The 18,550-nt window shown below is 38.7% G+C and overlaps 1 protein-coding gene across 1 annotated transcript in view; it reads right to left on the reverse strand.

The window, feature by feature from the left end:
• LOC126393459 (CUB and sushi domain-containing protein 1-like) overlaps nt 1–18,550 on the reverse strand; it is a 316,678-nt gene that overhangs the window by 66,005 nt on the left and 232,123 nt on the right. Inside the window, exons 42-46 of the mRNA XM_050049648.1 lie at nt 18,286–18,474; nt 17,623–17,800; nt 9,220–9,365; nt 4,720–4,800; nt 1,041–1,154 (exon numbers count right to left, since the gene is read on the reverse strand). Coding sequence (XP_049905605.1) covers nt 1,041–1,154; nt 4,720–4,800; nt 9,220–9,365; nt 17,623–17,800; nt 18,286–18,474 — 708 coding nt within the window. The remainder of the gene's footprint in view (nt 1–1,040; nt 1,155–4,719; nt 4,801–9,219; nt 9,366–17,622; nt 17,801–18,285; nt 18,475–18,550) is intronic.

Here is an 18,550-nt window from a genome sequence, read left to right on the forward strand (position 1 = left end):
TTCACCTACAAAATGACCATTCGTATATCATTTACTCATCCCATGTCATGTAAAATTCATGATGATAACATTGTTTTCACTCGCGTGCCTCTACAGTGGACACAGAATCCAAGGAATCCAATCCAAGAATCCTTGATGAACTGAAGTGGTAGGGGTCTGTGTTTAACAACAGCAAAACTATATCAAAACATCCGTTTACAAACTCTCATACAACTCGTGCAGTATAATCCAAGTCTCATTTATCTAGTCGTATGCTCAATACTTCCAAAACACATGCATTTTAACTGAAACCTTCCTATTTAAAACTAAATTAAAAGTGAAACTTATCTATATGCTCATTAAAACCAGACTACATTAACAAAAACTAAATTTTACCTTGCTGCTGGTCTACCACTACCATGTTTGCCAGTCAGTTTGTTTATGTTATTGTGTGACTTTGGTATTTTAAAGGGTTAGTTTGGATTCATCAAAGTAACACAATGACAAAAACAAACTCCTGCTTGAGGCAGAGGTAGACCAGCAGCTCCTGCTTCCAGCAAGGTTAAATTACTATTTTTGTCAATGGAGTCTGGCTTTGAAGGGAACATAAATAAGTTTCCCTTTCAGTTTAGGTCCCCAGAAGAAAGGTCTGTCTGTTCACCGCGCATATGACTGGATGAATGAGAACTGGATTATACCGCATAAGTTGTGTGATAGTTTGTAAACAGATGTTTTCATACTGTTTTGCTGTTGTTAAACATGGCACCTTATGACTTCAATTCTTCAAGAATTCTCTCCGTTTTTGGATTCTTCTTTCATCGTGGGGGCATGCGGGATTTGGGGGGTGAAGTATTCCTTTAAAAAAGCTATGCTGTTTAAAATATAAATGCTTACATCAGAAAATTGCTACAGCATGTACTATAGATCAAAGATTCTTTGATTGACTGCAGATTCAAACCATTTTAATACTGTATCACCACATGGTTTCCACATAGACATGCACATACAGTATATAGTATACAGTATATTGTGTATATGGTTCAGAAGTTGGACAGCCTTACCTTGACATGTTGGGGACGGGGATTCAAAAAGCAAATGTGAATTGAGTTTACACATCAGCTCTGCCTTTCCGACCAGTGTGTATCCAGGTAAGCAGCGGTACTTCACAATATCTCCTGACACGGGAAAAAAACCTCTGTTAAATTAATACACATTATATATTTAATAAGTGTTTCTGCAGTTGAGTCTAGATGTCTGTATAGGTAAATATCACAGGGCAAATCATATTGATAGGTAGATTCAGATTTTAAATCTATGTTAATACTCACATACCCAGGATATTTTGTAATAAAATCACTTATTTTTGGAAGAAAAGTGTCTTTGCCTGAGTACATTGTTGCATGGAACAAAGACTGTTTCCTCATTTATTACATTTAATTTGTGCAAGAGAGTGGACCTCTTTCATACAGACAGAGGGAACAATTACAGCAACAAATAACTATCTCAATGTGATATGAGTATTGTACAAAGAGCTGGCTTTTCAGGTGTTTCTTTTGTAAGTAGAAAGCTCCAAAATAGTTAACATGTTGTTGCTCCATTTTTAGAGGCAAAGTTTCACAGGCTTAACATCTTAAAAGGGGTGGAGATCTACCACCTGTCAGGGAGATGTAATGCTTGCTTCAAACTTTGCCCAGGAGGCATACAGTGCGTATGCTCACAGCATGGGGCATGGACTTTAACATTGTTGAACAAAACAAACAAGAACATTCAGCCTTTCCTTGAGCTTGTTTTCACAGATTGTATAATTGGCCATTAGACTGACCAACAACAAAGGTAGCGATGTCTCTGAGGTACCCCATTCTGCCAGGTTTTGTGAATGTAAAATTCACAGTACATGCACTCCAATGTTCCGAGGGCTTGTGAGATTCGTTTGTATGATTACCCCAAACTAGCTCCCTTTGGTCTTTACTGTTATAGGGAATGGCTTCACTCTTGGTGAAGAGTGGTGCCTGCTGCTGCTGTGGTGTCGTACAAGTGGTAATTATTTGATGTCATCTTTATAAATCAACATCATGGTATAATCACTCACTGGATCGCTGCTGTATTCATCTATGTCATGCTAGAAATGTGTCTTCAAAGGAATAGTTCAGGTTTTTTGAAGTGGGGTTGTGTGAGGTACCTATCCATGGTCAGTGGATTACATTAATTCATTCATTACATGACGGTTGACGCAGGCAAGAGCTCCACCATGTAAGCTACCCCCCGCTGTCAGATAGTCCCTTTCCTTTTGGCACTAAAGTTTTTCAAACAGAGAACTTCCATATTCAGTCCCTCCAGGATCTCGCGGCAAAAAAACCTTGAATTTGCGGCCAAAACCTTTGAATTTGTGACCAATGTTGTCAAAAATTTCATTGAAAATTGCGGCATTTTTATGTGATTTTTACGGGAAATTGCGGTAAATGACAAAAACTTGTGGCTAATGACAAAAGGAGAAAAAAAGGTGTTTTATTTTTTTTTTTAAAATACTACCTCCAAAAAATAATTCATGTAATCACTTGCTATAATAATCATACTGAATTTTACAAAAATAGCTGTAAATGTTTTTTATAGTTCACTTCTTTAGTTGTATTTAATTAGTTTCTAAACATGGACTCCAGTAAATGCAAAAGATCCTGAGTGAATATTGTAGCTCTCAAACCAGACAATGTGACTGTACAACAACATGTAACATCTTCTGTGAACATAATATTTTAATACAGTCAACACATATTGTATGCATTTAAACAGTGCAAATTCTTATGTCAATACAGAGCGTATCTTCTTACTGCAATGCCATTAGCGCATTTGATGACGCGTCTGATGATGTTTCAAATGATGTCGCATGCGTGACGACTTCTGGTCGGCCGGAAAATGCGGAAAAATCACAGGACTTTTGAAAAATTGCAAGCCACCACAAATAATGTGGACTTACGTTGAATTTGCGTTAATTATTGTGATCACAAGATCTGGAGGGACTGCATATTGCTACAAATAAGTGCAACTGTGCCATGAACTGTATTATGCTGCAGATAGGCTGTTTGGGTGAGACTTAAAGCTGTTTATGGAAAAGACAACAAATACAAGAGAATTTAAAAAAATGTGATCATGACAGCAATGATGGATACCTTTATGAACCAGAATATACAGAAGAACATTTGCAGTGGGAGATTGAAGGGCCAAAAGAGAGAAATGCGTAGGAATAGGGATTCTGTGGTTGAGAAAACGTAGTGCCAAAGAAAGGTAAAGCTGTGAAAATATTCCCAACTTAGCATCCACCTAGCCTGATGCAGATTTTTTTAGGCAGGCCTTTTCTTAGGCAGCAAAAAATGTGTTTTGCTGCTGCCCTTGTCCACAGCAGGAAATTGCTTTGCTTCTGTGGCGGTACTCCTGCCTGCTTCCCCAAACTGGGAGCGTGCCAACTGGAACCTACTGTAGGTAATACACTGACTATAGATAAGTACCTCATACAACACCATTTCAAAAAACCTGAACTATCCCTTTAAAAGGAGGAAAACAAAAAGTCTCCCAAATCAACAAATCATTCAAAAATCAACAACTTTTCTGAGTTCATAAAAAGTTGACATTTCAAAATGTGTGCTGAGAAATTATTGTATACTTTGCCAACAGCGACTAAATTAATCTTGCTCAAGTTTTATGAAAGGTCACCAAACCTAAGAGTAAGATTTTTTAGCAAATCTCACAACACAGGGCTGAGGGAAAATGGAGAGCTTGACAAGTGATTATTTCTCCCAAAATGGATGTTTTCAAAAAAGCTTCAGAGAACATATCTGGTGTTACATTTCAACACAGTACATTAAGTAAAGAGGAGGCTGGTCCAAGATGTGTTTAGCTCATCTTAACCCAGTTCACACAATGCATACTGTAAACAAGACTTTGTGATTGAATAATGTCATTGTACTCATAGTGAAGTTGATTTACACACTTGTAGAGACAATCTAGGTGGTATTCAAACGTATCAAAGACTAGCTTGCTAACAAGATACAACATTTCCTGTAAATTCCATTGAGACAATTTTAGAGATGGTCATGGCTTATATTTTCTCCATTGATAGAGTCAGCTGTTTGCCCCTGTTTATGCTGAGCAGCACGAAACACACCCAACCCTCTCTCTGTGCTGGGTGCAAAAACTGAGACTGAACTTAAAGGAGGAATGGTAAATTATGTTCCATAGCATAATTCTCTTTTGTGACTCTGTCTCTCTACTGTTTCTTTCTGTGTGTCACAGATACACATGCACACACAGTGGTACACTGAATGGATTTTACTCAGAGCAAGTGGGTCAGCTTCACTAATAAAGCAAAATATAATTAACAGTGACAGACTAATGTTAGCCTCCTATATTTAGATTGTGCATGTACAAAGTAATGGGGCCCATTAATGGAGTAATTTACAATCAGTGGAATAATGACCTCCTAAAAGCCTGATCAGGTAGTTTGTCAGTCCTGTCAGGTAAGAGTCATTTTGATCTTAAGATGTACCAATGCAGATAAAGTTTGCTTATTTTTTCACACTGGGTCAGCTGTCTCATTATCAGCAAAACTGTCTAAGTTATTCTTCTATAGTAATTGAATTGAGAATGGTTTTCAGTTTCTCAGTATGTCACCAGCACCAGCACTTCGATTCACCAAGGATCTTGTGTTGCTTTACTGTATCAAAGTGTCTTATTAATCAAGATTATTACCAATCTGGAAGTCTTCATCTTCATAGATCACCTCTGCGTTCTCCACAACAGGGGGAGGAGGGCATTTCTTCAGACGGTAGGCTGGAGAGAGGTGGAAAAAAGTTTGAAAAGGCATTTTAGATTTCAATTAAAAAAAAACAAAGATGTCTATGGTATGAACATATCTTCCTATCTGTGATAAGAGGGGGGATCTGCAAGAGCGTGATTGTTATTACAATCTATAATCACCGCCTCATGGTTGTACGCCTCTGTCAACTAGTCAAGTTTTAGTTTGCATCCATGTCTGTCCAGACTCATATAATACATGTAGTGGAGGAATTGAAGGAATTTAATAAAAGTTATTGTGTTTTTTTGGCTCAACATGGATGCTTCGCATCAACAACCTGACAGCACAGAAGTTCACCACAGTTTCAAGGTGGGCACCCAAGAGTTACTGCTACCAATTCAGCGTTCGACCAAATGTCTCTCCTTTTGTTCCTGAGGTATGGTGTTGAATAATTGCCAGTAAACAGTATGATGTCGCAGTAAAGTTCACCTTTGACCTTTTGGATATAAAATGCCATCACTTCATCAATTTATCCTTTCAGACATTTGTGTGAAATGTTATCATAATCTGCATATGAATTCATGAGTTATGGCCAAAAACCTTTTAGTGAAGTCAGAGTGACCTTTGACCACCAAATTCTATTCAGGTTATTCTTGAGTCCGAGAGGAATTCCCTGAAGGCATTCCTGAGATATTTCTTTCACAAGAATGGGACAACAAAACATAATGCCTCCAGCCATGGCTGTCGCAGAGGCATAAAAAAAATCCATGAGTTTCTTTAACAGTGTTTTGATAGTTTCATCAATGTGCATAAACCAAAGAAATGAGAACCAGAAAACATAGATGTCGTGTCACTGTTCTTCATTCTGTCGCTGCAAAGGGATTTATTGACATCACTGTTACAGCCTTGGGTCATTTTGTTTTGATGTGTCAGAGCTTTCTCTCCTCCCCTCAGAGACTGTGTGTGTGTGAGTGTGTAAGGGAAATAAGAAACAGGTGGTGCCCTGTGATTGGTCGATTGGAAGGGATTGCTGCCTGTGGATTGGGCCAATGGATGACATGGGTCCTTTTAAACTCCAGCTGACAGCAAATCTTCTCTCCTTCAGCACCTCTACCACTTCCAACAGTAAGCCAAAAAAAAACAAGCAGTGCACTTGCCTCTTTGAAAAGATTGTCCATGTGGAGAATGGGACTGTGGGTGTGATTTGTGATCTTTATTATTTAAAACATCCAGGCAGTTCTTTCGGGGCAGCCATGCTTGTATCATGGCGTTATGGGGAATATGACTTTGATATGAGGTTACTTTGTGCCTCTCAATGTCCCAGCTGCCGGGCAAGGTTAGCCACTGTTCACCGAACCTGAACTAGGGGTTTAAATATTGCTTATAGCGTGCTGTTCATGTCTTTGACATGCTAAATCTAAACGGTGACCTTGAATTAAAAGCAAATTGACATACTATTATTATCTAGGAATAGTACACAATAAATCTAGTGTGTGTCTGGTCTCTGGGCAGCATGATTCACCTACACTCATGCTAGTTTGAAATGTAGTAGAAAAAACGTATGTATTTCCCTGAATGTGAAATAACTGAGAATAGATTAATAATAATAATAATTCAAGTGCAGACTAAAGACAAAATGTTACAAATGGTGCTATGTCAGTGTGGCCTTGTGGGTTCAAAGAAACACTACATGATTCAATTCATAAGCAAACAACAGTGTTAAACTCTGCAAGAACTTCAGAAAAACTTCTGAAATGGTTTCAGTCACTGAAATAACAAAAAATATCATCATTAATTATTCAATTTTAAACCACAGTGTTTTATTTCTCTACCTGCACAGTGCGTGAGACATCTGGTTTGCTACAGTAGCTATGTGAAAAAGGAGAAACAGGTGTTTTCTGATCTGGGTGATCTTTTTTAAACAAAAACACATGATGTCATTTAAAAAGTGGCATTATTCACAGGTGTGGACTTGAGTCACTTGACTTGGACTCAAATCACACCATAGTCACAAATTTAACAGCTTTACACTTGACAAAAATATAAAAAAGACTTGCAACTCGACTTTACCTGAGGCTTTGAACTTGAGTCACATGACTTGGACTTGAATCAGACTCAAGTTACAAATTTGATGACAAAATCAAAAGTCTCGAAACTTGACTTGGACTTTAACACAAATGACTCATGACTTTACAGCCATTTGACTTGAAAATATTTGATCCCTTTACCCGAGCCCAAAGATTTAAAGTATGTACTTCAAAAACTTTGTGCCATGAATCAAATCATTTCGTTACATTTCCTGAATCAACTAACATTTATGCTATTCATTCCCAACAAGTCAACACTTAATTCCTCGGATCCACTTTGTCTGAACCAATCCGATAACATCCAGTCAAGTTGCAGGAGACAAACATGAAGAAATAATGTTAGGTTACTGAGGGCCAGCTGGAGAAAGTGATACCAAAGATAATTTTGGTTGTGTACAGAAACTACACAGTGGTCAACAAAAAATGTATTGCAGTATGCAATTCTGTAATAGATTTTTGCAAATTTAATAGATGATTATTTTGTTGTTAAAATGGCCTCACATTTGGTCAAGAGCGCACCATTACTTGGACTCAAAAATCTAAGTTTAGGACTTGGGACTTGACCTGGGCCATGCTTTTCTTGACTTGGGGCTTGAATTGAGACTTGAGTGCAAATATTAGAGACTTACTTTTGATTTGTGAAACAATGACTTGGTCCCACCTCTGGTATTTACAGTAAATAACATCCTAAACTTTTAATCAAAGATGGAGATGCAGGTTCAGTTTGTATGTGTCCCTCAAAAACAGTTGTTTGAGGTTAGAGAAAGCAACGATGCAGCAACATGGTGTAGAGTTGTACCTCTTGTCACTGTGGCTGTATTGCAACAAATGCTACACACCACCAGGGACTCCTCAGAAAGTGTTTCCTCTTGAGGTAAAACACATAACTGAAAAACCATGAGATGGACCGATTTAAAGATATCAACTTGTCTATTCTTACAAATAGTGAATAGCAGCTGAGAAATGGAGAAAGCAATGAAAACAAGTGAAAGAAGAAAAGTGGCTACTACTACTTTTTTTTTTTTTTACTGTAGAAGAGCATCTGACCTCATCTCTTATAGCTATTCAGTGGTTAAGGAAATGACACCAGGAGTGGGTGATGCAAAGCACTATACACACTCAGACTTTATCAAGATTTTTGTTTTGTTAGTGTTTTTACTAAGAAAATGTGTTTGGTATTTAAAAGAAGCACATAGCATGAGGGAATCAACAAAAGCCACTCTTGTCCATTAACTTCTTGAGCAGTCTAAAAACTAGGTACTTGACCTGTCAATATACCCGAGCGTTCAGTTGTGTCTAACCGCCGTTGGAACGTAACTAAGTATGTTTACACAAGTATGGCACTTTGGAAAATATTGTACTTTTTGCTCCCCTATAATTAGTCACTAGTTACATATGAAAATATACAAGTGCAGCTGAAACAATTAATCAACTGATTAGACAATTAACTGGCAAATATTTTGATCACTGTTTGAGTTATTTTTCATTTAAAAACATGTCATGGTTTCAGCTTCTCAAATATCAGGACTTGCTGCTTTTCCTTTCAATTATTCCAATTATTATTTTGATTTATTCAATTGATTTAATTTTCCTACACTGAGTACTTTAAATACTTGAATACATTTTTCCTGATTGTGCTCACACACTTTTACTTAAGTAACATTTTTATAGTGTGGTATTATTACTTTAACTCCTCTAGCGCTGTGTCTAAAGCACCATTTCCACCAAGCAGTACAGTACAGTACAGTACAGTTCAATTTGGCACGCTTTTCTTCCCTTTCCAATGTGAAAAGTTATGGATGGTACCAATGAAATCGTTCCATACGTCCCCATTTTTGGTCACCCCTCTGCTGGGGTACCTAGCATACAGATCTGGTACTAAAAGGTGGAGCTGTGAACACTGCAGTCTGTCCACTGGTCAATAGAGGATGGTCACTCTGCTCAGGGCTGAGTTGTGGCTGGTTTTGAGGCTCATGTAACCACTGTTCATACCGTGGAGAGTTTTATTAGTAGAACTATAAAATGAAAGGATGTTTTGCTGCCTCTTGCAGCAGCTTGAGTCGAAGAAAAAAATAACTTAATTCACTGGGCCGACTACCGGCTACTTTTAAGGTGGAGCATTAACTTGTAATGTTACTCAATGTATGGGTTGACGACATGAATCCACCAGCACACCTTAAACTTTGACCATTACTTTAGTTTTTACTGTCTCTCTTGGATGACATACACTTTTAGTAATGAATGGATCTTCAAGCGTTTATGTATATTATTTTGGGGCTTAACCGTATCTACAGTATATGCTGTACACGTACATATTAGGGCACTTAAACTACAGGTAAGTGTGTGTGTGTGAGTGTGTATCTGTACCATGGAAGTTGAGAATGAAGAACCCTCCAGTTGAAAAGTCAGAGTGAAAGCGGATCAGGACCTTTGGGCTGGTACTGTAGGCCGACTCTAATGCTGTGTTGCCGCTGAAGACTCCCAGCTGAGGACTAGACGTATCTGGGCCGTCCCTAAATTCAGGGACACAGAGAGAGAGAACAATGACAAGTGACAATGCTTAAACTGGAGGGCAGGATACATTTGATATACTGCGGCAGAGGGACGGAGAGAGAGAGAAACCAAGAGTCACATAATATTCGGCAGAAAGATTGCTATGTGTATGATATATAAAGTCAGCTGTTTCTCTGATTTACTCCACAACTCACTGATGCTTTAAATGGCAAGTTTACAAAGTAAGGATTAGAAAAACAACATGAATATGAAAAACACTTCAAAGATAGAAAAGTAATGTAAAGTAATAATAATATCAATGATTATATTGTTTCCTCTTTAAAATCTATTGCAAAAGGGAATATATTGGGTCTACCTGGCAAAATATTAATATTTTAAAAAAAGATATATTGCCATTTAAGAGAAGAGTAAATGTCATAGGTTTTGTCAATCATTTTATATCAGTGACATAGTATATGTTTTGATGGGCAAGACTTCAAACAAACTGTCTGAAAATCAACTTTAATTTTGAAAAGATTATGAAAGTAAAATAGCAATGATGATGACTATTTCCTACAGCCCCCTACTAGTGTGTGTAAGATTTGAATATAGTAAGCATCCTATCCTGTCTCATTTTTCCACAAATCCAATAAATTAGATTCTATAGGTGCTTTAAACAATGTCCTTACTGATCATGTTGAGCAACCTGACTCACAGTAACATCTTACTCATGGGAATATGAGGATGACACGATATTGATTTTGCTTCTCACTCAACTATAGGCAGCCTGAGGGTAACTATGGAGCCACGCTGCACTGTATCTGCCCAGGTTCAACCTAAATTAGTTCTGTTTGCAACAGTTTTTATTTTCTCTTCTGTTCTGTGTAGAAGTATATAGATTTTTCTCATTGATCTGTCTGCAAAAATTCACCCCCCCCACCTCACCTCTGAACATGTTTTATTACAAATCTACAATTATCTCCAAACTGCCTCGGCATATTCCTTATAATGGAAATCCATAATAGTGACGCAGAACTTAAATGGCTACATTGATTTGATTATTAAAATCATACTGAATAAATAAACTGCTGACTGGTGTCAAACATCAACAATATGCTGGTAGATGTCTCTGCCACAGCTTTAAAGATAGGTCAGGGTTGGCATCAGTGTGGACTTCTCATAAAATGCTAGATGTGGATTTGCTTTCACTGACTGGATCTAATTACAGGAAGGAAAAGAAACCAAAAGCAGCACTTTGTTAATGAAATAAAACATATATCTAGTAGGTTCATGTGCTTCTTCATTGAAAGGGGAGCAAAAATATTTTCGTTTTTTCCCTTCTTTGCTTTTTTTTCACCAATTTCAAACAAGTTCATTGAACAAAGCCTGTGGATTAGAGGCTTAACTTTACTCATTAAATATTGAATGTTGCTGAAAGGTTACATTTTCTAAAGTTCCTAAATGCCCAGTTTTAGGTTTTTAATGAACATGCCATTGGATTAAACAAGGGTTTTAAAATTTTAATTCATGAAGAGTGCCTGGGATCTCTTGGCTCCTCAATAATTCAAGGTCTTCTGAAGGTGTTGGAGCTCATTTGAAGTATCAAAATGTGCTATTTGGGTCATTTAAATTAAAACTGCGTTAGAATTTTGTGACTCTATTTTTTCTAACTTAAAACTGCACAAACCCAACATTTTTCACATGTGAAATTTAATTTATTAAAATATGTTTTTTTGGGAGTTGTATTTATTATTTAAACTTTTTTTTTTTGAAAAGTGCAGACATTCTACAACAGCACAGAGAAAACTTGGACTTGGCTTGCGGAGTTGGGTAGTGACCTTTCCCTCAGTGATGTAAGAATGCAGCCCAGTGAAAGCCATTTAATGAAGTCAGTACCCTCAGGCCATAAGATGTTAGCTTACGAGCAAAAAAGCTGCTGGTGTGAATCTAATCACCTGCTGACACAACATGGTCAGGAAGATTGAATGTGATATTCTCCCAAACATTGTACGTACGTAAGCCTTACCTCTGGAAATAAAGATTAAACAGAGGTTTGATTTATTAAGATATATCTACTCTGTCTATCTACTACAGGCGATTGACACAAGCACAGTGCGGTTGAGAATTGGGTGGGCTTGGGAGGAATACATTAGCAGAGGGATAGGCTGACATGATTCACCACCAACCAAATCACATTCTTCTCTTTGCCATTTACAGTAAAAGCACTGCACTTTTTGCCCTGACACACCAAGGTGACATTTGGCTGTTGGTCAATGTCGGCCTGTTCGTGAAAGTCTGTTGCCCTAGATTTTGCAGTGTGTCCTGCACCAATGGCCCTTGTCTGCCCTCATTGGCCTTTCCTCGGCTGATAAAGCATGTTGAATCAGCGTCAGAGATGGTGGAGTACGTTGGTGAATGAATTCTCTCTGATTGGCAGTTCTACTCAGCGCATGAGAAGAGAAACAGAAGTGAGGAAAGTAAACAAATAAGTGAAGAGGGAGTGGGATATACACAAACTTGTCATATTAGGTAGGATAATGGTTTTTTTTAGTTATTGAGCTCTTTAGCAGAAACCATTCATAATTATTTGTGTTACTGTTCACTAGCGCATGATCAATATGTTTTGTTCTTTCAACACCAGGTTGTAATGTTAATGTGCTAACTGGCTAACTAGCATCTTGCAACCGTCATGTCAGTCCTCCGGTTTCCCTTTTTGTTTGACAATACAGATGACCGCCACCTGCTGGTGTGGAAAGTTATTTCCTCTCACGCAAGTGCAGGACATATGTGCTGTTTGGCCGTTGGCTGTAGTCTTTGCGGGGATGCAGGTGCAATTCTTTGGCAAAGACATAGGCTAATTGAGGCAACGTAACAATTGGCCTTGGTTGCCGCTAATTCCTTGCTGTCAGTTTGGTGTGTCTGGGCCCTTAGAGTCAATGAAAAGAACAGTCGATCCACCACAAAAACCTCTTCGAAATTAAATTGATGTCTTTGTGCTGGAGAAACAAAATTACCATGTGAAAGGGTTAGAAGAGACAGTGCACTGATATAACAACAATACTGTGATAAGATATCTATGGGAATTTGTTTATCAAAATATTGGGATGATTTGTAAATTAAAAGTTGCATTTCAGCTGAGTACTGTCATTTTCTGAGCTCGAGTGAAATAAACAATGAATTTCATTCATCATCTCGACATTGAATTTTTTGTCAGAGATCCAGCACTTGGATGGATGAAATATTATGTAAAAACACCAATACTACACAAAATATTTTCAACATTGTTAAACAATGTTTCAAAAAAATACTGTTTGATTTTGCTAAATCACCTGTCAGAGGATTTGAGTGTGTAAAAAGCATCATAAACTACTGTATTGCTGTGGTGTTAGATCCATAGCCCGCTGTTAGAATAGAAATGGTTCAGTGATATTAGGCATCAAGCCAAACTGCAACTGGTGGCAGACCACAGAGACAGTTTGGCTTCAGTCCCTGACATCTGGATGCAGCTGTCGTCACATAAACCCCAGGGGTATACAGGCCGCAAACCAGAAGACACACATCGCTGAGATATGGAATATGCAGGACATCGCGATGCACAAGGCAAAAGACATCCATCACAAGTTTGATTAATGAGAAACCAGAACACGGGGAGGCTGGTGGAGGAGGAAATCAGCATAACCACTGACAGCAGCGGTAGAATGAATGATCAGAGAAGTGAAAGTGTCGGCTCCTCGGATCGTAAAAACTACCTCATTGACTTGTTTGAATGTGAGGTGATTGTAAGTCAGCTGTTACTGATGGCATTGCACGAATTCAATGCTCTGCCTGAACTACAGCAATGCTCTATGAACACATTACTCTGTGTGTCAGCTCACGTTCATTGCTCAGCATTTGGAGCACACATAAAACATCTTTTTTATGTACAGTGACTATGCAAAAAATAAAATTGTAATCAATAGCTTTGGTTCGCTTTTTCAAGTCCAGTCTGACACATTTTGGGATCAAACTCTTAAAGTTAACCATTAACAGTTCCACATAATATTTATGCTCCCAATCAGTTTCTTGTTAACTCTGCTGCTCACACAGGTCACATTGTCTCTCATTCTCAGTCAAATACCAAAAACACGACAAAAGCAGTGGCCCCAAAATTAGCTCTCATGGGTGCAAAGAGATAATGTCAGTTATCCTGTTTTACAGTTCACCCCAGATTCACATAATTAAAAGTATCCACATACACACTCCCATCATTAAAAGAAGTTTCATAAGGCCTGTGTCTATAATCTAAATAGGATTTAGAGCATTAATTCACCGCAAACCCATTGTGCCTTTCACATAGCTCTAACCATCTACATGAAAAGCACATTTGTTTCTGTTTGGGAAAGTCAAAACGACCCAGAGGCTCACCAAAAAACATTGCCTCACACCACAAGAATATAAGATAGAATACACGATCTGTTGGAGCACAGATAAGCAGGGAGTGCATCTCTGTCAAAAAGAAAGGTGGCCAGAGTCACTGATGCAACAACCTTTGATCTGACTGACAGCAACTGGAAGGCAATTATAGATGTTCCCCATGTGCTGACATCACTATCGACAGCACAGCTGCCGGGGAGTAAAACAAAAGAAAAATTTTACTGGGGAATTTTGCAATTATTAAAGGAATACTTCACCCACAAAATGACCATTTGCAAATCAATTAGTGATGCCTTGGTACGTTGAGCTAGTGAAGAAAACTTCTCACGTGCCTCCACAGAAATCAACGAATATATTGATTTACTGATTGACTGGGGACCAGGTGTAACAGCAAGACTATATCACAACATCCTTTTACAAATTCTCACACAATTTGTGCAGTAAAAAATCCAATTCTTATTTATTCAGTCATATGTCCAGTAGTCTCTATATACAGACTCTACATTCAGTGAATGTAGAGTCTGTAGGCAAACCCCGGAGATCTTGCCTCCAGAAGAAGAGCGGAAGAGCCCTGGTTTCCGGTTGTAGGCTGTTTGTAGTCCGCTCGATATTGACCAATCACGTTTGAGCCGGCTGCAATTGTTGCCAGGTTAAACGGTCCGTGCGGTGAACTAATGAGGCGGAAGATAATTGGCGTCACTGCAAACTCTGAATCCATCGCAATGGTTCAGCATATTTACTTATATCTATAAACGGAAGTCGGAAACGGAAGTTCACCTCCTCCGCCCAAATCAAACCGGAATGCCAAAAAAATCGGGGGTCTGCCCCCAGAGGCTGTATCTCCGTCTGCCGGAAGTCAGACGTGGAATACAGTCGATGGGTTCCAAGAATGTATGTTCAGTACTTCCCAAACACATGCACTTTTACTAAAAAGAACATAGTATTGGAGCCTGGCTTTGAAAAGAGCATAGATATGTTTCACTTTTATATGCTAAGGTTTTCGTTAAAGTAATAATAATAACTTTATTTATATAGCACAATTCATGCATAAAATGCAACACAAAGTGCTGAACAGAAAAGACAATCAAGACATTTGTTAGAAAGCGCTTTGTGGTTGCATTTTGATGTATGAAAGGTGCTATATAAATAAAGTTTGATTGATTGATTGATAGAAATAAAAACAAAATAAAAGCATAAATAAAAAATGCCTAGTAAAAGCATAAATACATAAAAACACATTTCAAGAGAAAGCAATGGTGAAAAGGTGTGTCTTAAGATTTTGTTTGAAAGTTTCAACGGATTTAGAGCTCCTAAGACCCTCAGGTAGACTGTTCCAGAGTTCAGGGCCATAATAAGCAAAGGCTGCCTCTCCATGCCTTTTTGTTGTAACCTTCGGAACAATCAAGAGATTTGAATCTGAGCATCTTAGGGACCTTGAAGGCACATATATTTTGAGCATATATATATTTTGAGTCAGACAGATAAGATGGGGCAAGGCCATTTACAGCTTTAAAAACCAATAAAATAATTTTAAAATGTATTCTTTAACTAACAGGGAACCAATGTAGTGATTTTAAAACTGGAGTGATGTGTGCTCTCTGCCAGGTTTTTGTCAGAACATGTGCTGCTGCACTTTGCACGAGCTGTAACTGTGTGTGTGTTAAATGAGACTTGCATTATACTGCATAAGTTGTGTGTAAGTTTGTAAACCAATGTTTTGATATAGTTTTGCTGTTGTTAAAAGTGGTCCTCAATCAATCAATAAATTGTTCGCCATTTTCTGTGGAGGCATTCAAGGCAACACGACATGACTAGCTGTAATACAAATGGTCATTTTGTGGGTGAAGCAGGGACATGAATATAGACAGTGCAGGCAGTGCGGTTGCTCTGGGGCCCATGAGGTGGGGGGGCCTACAAAGACAGTGGGCCCTCCTACAATGTGTTGGGTGGAGGATGGGCCCTTGTGAGTGATCGCTCATTAAATTAAAAACAGTGCCATTTGCTATATATGCCTTTGAAAACGGCAAACCCATCTCCGTTATGTTTCTTTTAACTATAAATCAACTATTAAAATTGTTCAATTAAATTTATAATTTCTTATTTTCTTTGATATTTTTTGTCATATACAGAAATGCAATGATGACTGCTGGGTAATATGTATGTTGATGTTATCCAATGTCAAGTCTCTGATCATATGACAAGACGATATATGCACAATAGCGTGAACTAGGGCCTGTCCTAATAGCGTGCACTGGGGCCCACTGTAACTACATTATGCCACTGGGGTGAAGTGTTCCTGTAATGGCGGTAAATTTTTTAATATTGAAATCAGTAATTCATTTTCAACACTTCAGATGAATCCGATAATCAGATCTAAAGACTGTATCTTTAATGATTATGCAGGACCCAGTGAACTGATGCGGGTACTCTTCTATATACATGGCTGTAATACAGTAGCAATAGACCTTTAGCTCGTCCTCTCTAAATCTGTCTAAGGCCTGGGACGGTAGATGCTGTTCCACTGGGTCTGAGAAAAGCACTCCTCTCCTCAGCGTCGGCACCCAGTCACTTCCAAATATATTCATATGTTGGGGATACAGTGAGATTGAGCAGCGCAACAGTCGATCATGTATGCACTAATCTCGCATTACAGATGTCTTTTGGTACCCTACAATCTATGAATGTGATTTTAGAATTTTGTTCCCTGTGAAATGTGCCAAAAACACATGAATCACCAAAATCAATTTGGAACTGCAAAATAACGCCGCGCCTCTCCATAGCTATATCCATGGCTCTGGTAGCTGGCGAGATTGAAAGCGAGAAGTCACCAAGTGTGAATGTATTACTTTCCCACTGCCTGCATTTCAACTACTCACTCCCTAGAGCTTGACTCTTGAGCCTGAAAATTAAGGACTGACCTCACCCAAACATCAAATATTGTAAACCAAACCTGCACCAAACGATGACAGGGCCCAATTCCTACTTGATCTTAATTTCCCTCATCATAAACTCACTGTTCTATATTATTTTTGACAGCAAACTGAAACTACTAAGTGAGAAATTTCTCTTGGACTGACCCAAACTTGTCAGATCCAGCCGAGTCCCGTTGGATTTGTGAACCCAGCTCCACCGCTCCTTTCATTACATTTCCCACTCCCCACTGAATCTCATCATTACTGCCAGAGTTCCCGAGCCCTCTCCAGGTCTGCGTATGGCCATGGTACTGAGTTAGATTGAATTGGTCAGTGGTCCCATTGTAAATGCATTACTCTCACACTCCCTATTACAATCTTACCTCCACACTGAATCCCATTATTACTGCAGGAGAGTCAGTGTATGCATAGCACAGAGTATATATGCGTGTATGTATTAGAGTGTATGGAGCTGTGATCCCTGTGTTTTAACCATGCCACATACAGATCCATATGGGTTTGAGTGTATGTGCCTCTATGATACAGTCACAAACAATTGACACATATTGATATATGCCTTTGTTCAGGCAGGGCTGTGTTTGTATGAAGTGAAAGCCATAAGGAATAAAAATGCAATCAATACCAGGAATAAGGTTACCATCAATAAAAATATCCCGATAAGTCTGTGTGAGAGAAAATGTGTGTGTGTGTGTGTGTGTGTGTGTGAGACAGAGGGAGAGGGACAGAAAGAGATGAATAAGAAATAGAAGCAAAAGATACAACATCTTATTAGTGTGCAGGGAGGAGACAGGATATAAGTAAATTCAAGACTTACCCGTCAGTGATGCAATCAGTCCCAGGATAAAGGGCAACACTGAAAAGAAGCTTATGCATTCATGTGCATATGTGTGTGTGTGCACATAAGTTAGAGTGTAAGTGTAAAAAGACTCACCAAACAGCGATGTAATCAGTGACAGGCTCTGTCTGCAATAAGGTAAAGTTGATATAAACTCCGTGTCCGTGGGGAACAGTGATGAGCCAGCTGCAGTCTTGGGAGTTGGGGTATTCATTTGGATACTGAGGTGAATAGATTGTCCCGTTTTCAGCCGTGACATTATAGCCGCAAGGAGCTGTAAAAAGCAGAGCTATGAGATTATCTATTTGCAAATTTGTCACTTTCCTCTAACATGCCAGACCTGCAAGGATCAGGAGAGAAGAATGAATGTTGAACTGTAGACAGTGAGGATTAATTATCATCATTTGTAGTACTGGAACTAGAGGCAGCAGCAATAGTAGTGGTAGTAATAAGGGGAATGATTGTGCTACTGATGTATAGAGTAAATGATCCAAGTGACACAGGAATATTTACTCGCTACTTAACTGTTTACACTGCTGGCTCGTGATACCAGGGAAAGATGAGATTAAATTTACTGAAATTCAATTAGGATAACAACATTTTTTTAATGTCTAGATTTTAAATTACCACCGGTACCTGAGGGGTGGCAATGTTCTCAGGTAAAACTGGCAACAACACATGAGTTACGACACAGCATAAACTGGCTAACCACGGTACATCAAAACACATGTTTATCAAAAAGTCATTGGTTGTTCTTACCCTCACAGCGTGGAAATGGGTGGTTCCACTTCCGGTTGGTCCCATGCAGGCATGTTAGCACTGGGTGTCCGATCAAAACATAACCAGGGTAGCACTGAAAGGTTACTGACTGGCCAGCGCTGAAGTCACTGTTGATGATGTCACCATTAGGGAAAGGATAGGGGTCCTGGCAGTTTTGAAGTTGATAGGCTAAAGGGAGAGATGAAGACAAATGCCAGCGTGCAAATACTCCAGTTTAATTTCAGATTTAACTGATTTTAAGGCA

This window comes from Epinephelus moara, chromosome 1 (genome assembly GCF_006386435.1).
Source record: "Epinephelus moara isolate mb chromosome 1, YSFRI_EMoa_1.0, whole genome shotgun sequence".
NCBI lineage: Eukaryota > Metazoa > Chordata > Actinopteri > Perciformes > Serranidae > Epinephelus > Epinephelus moara.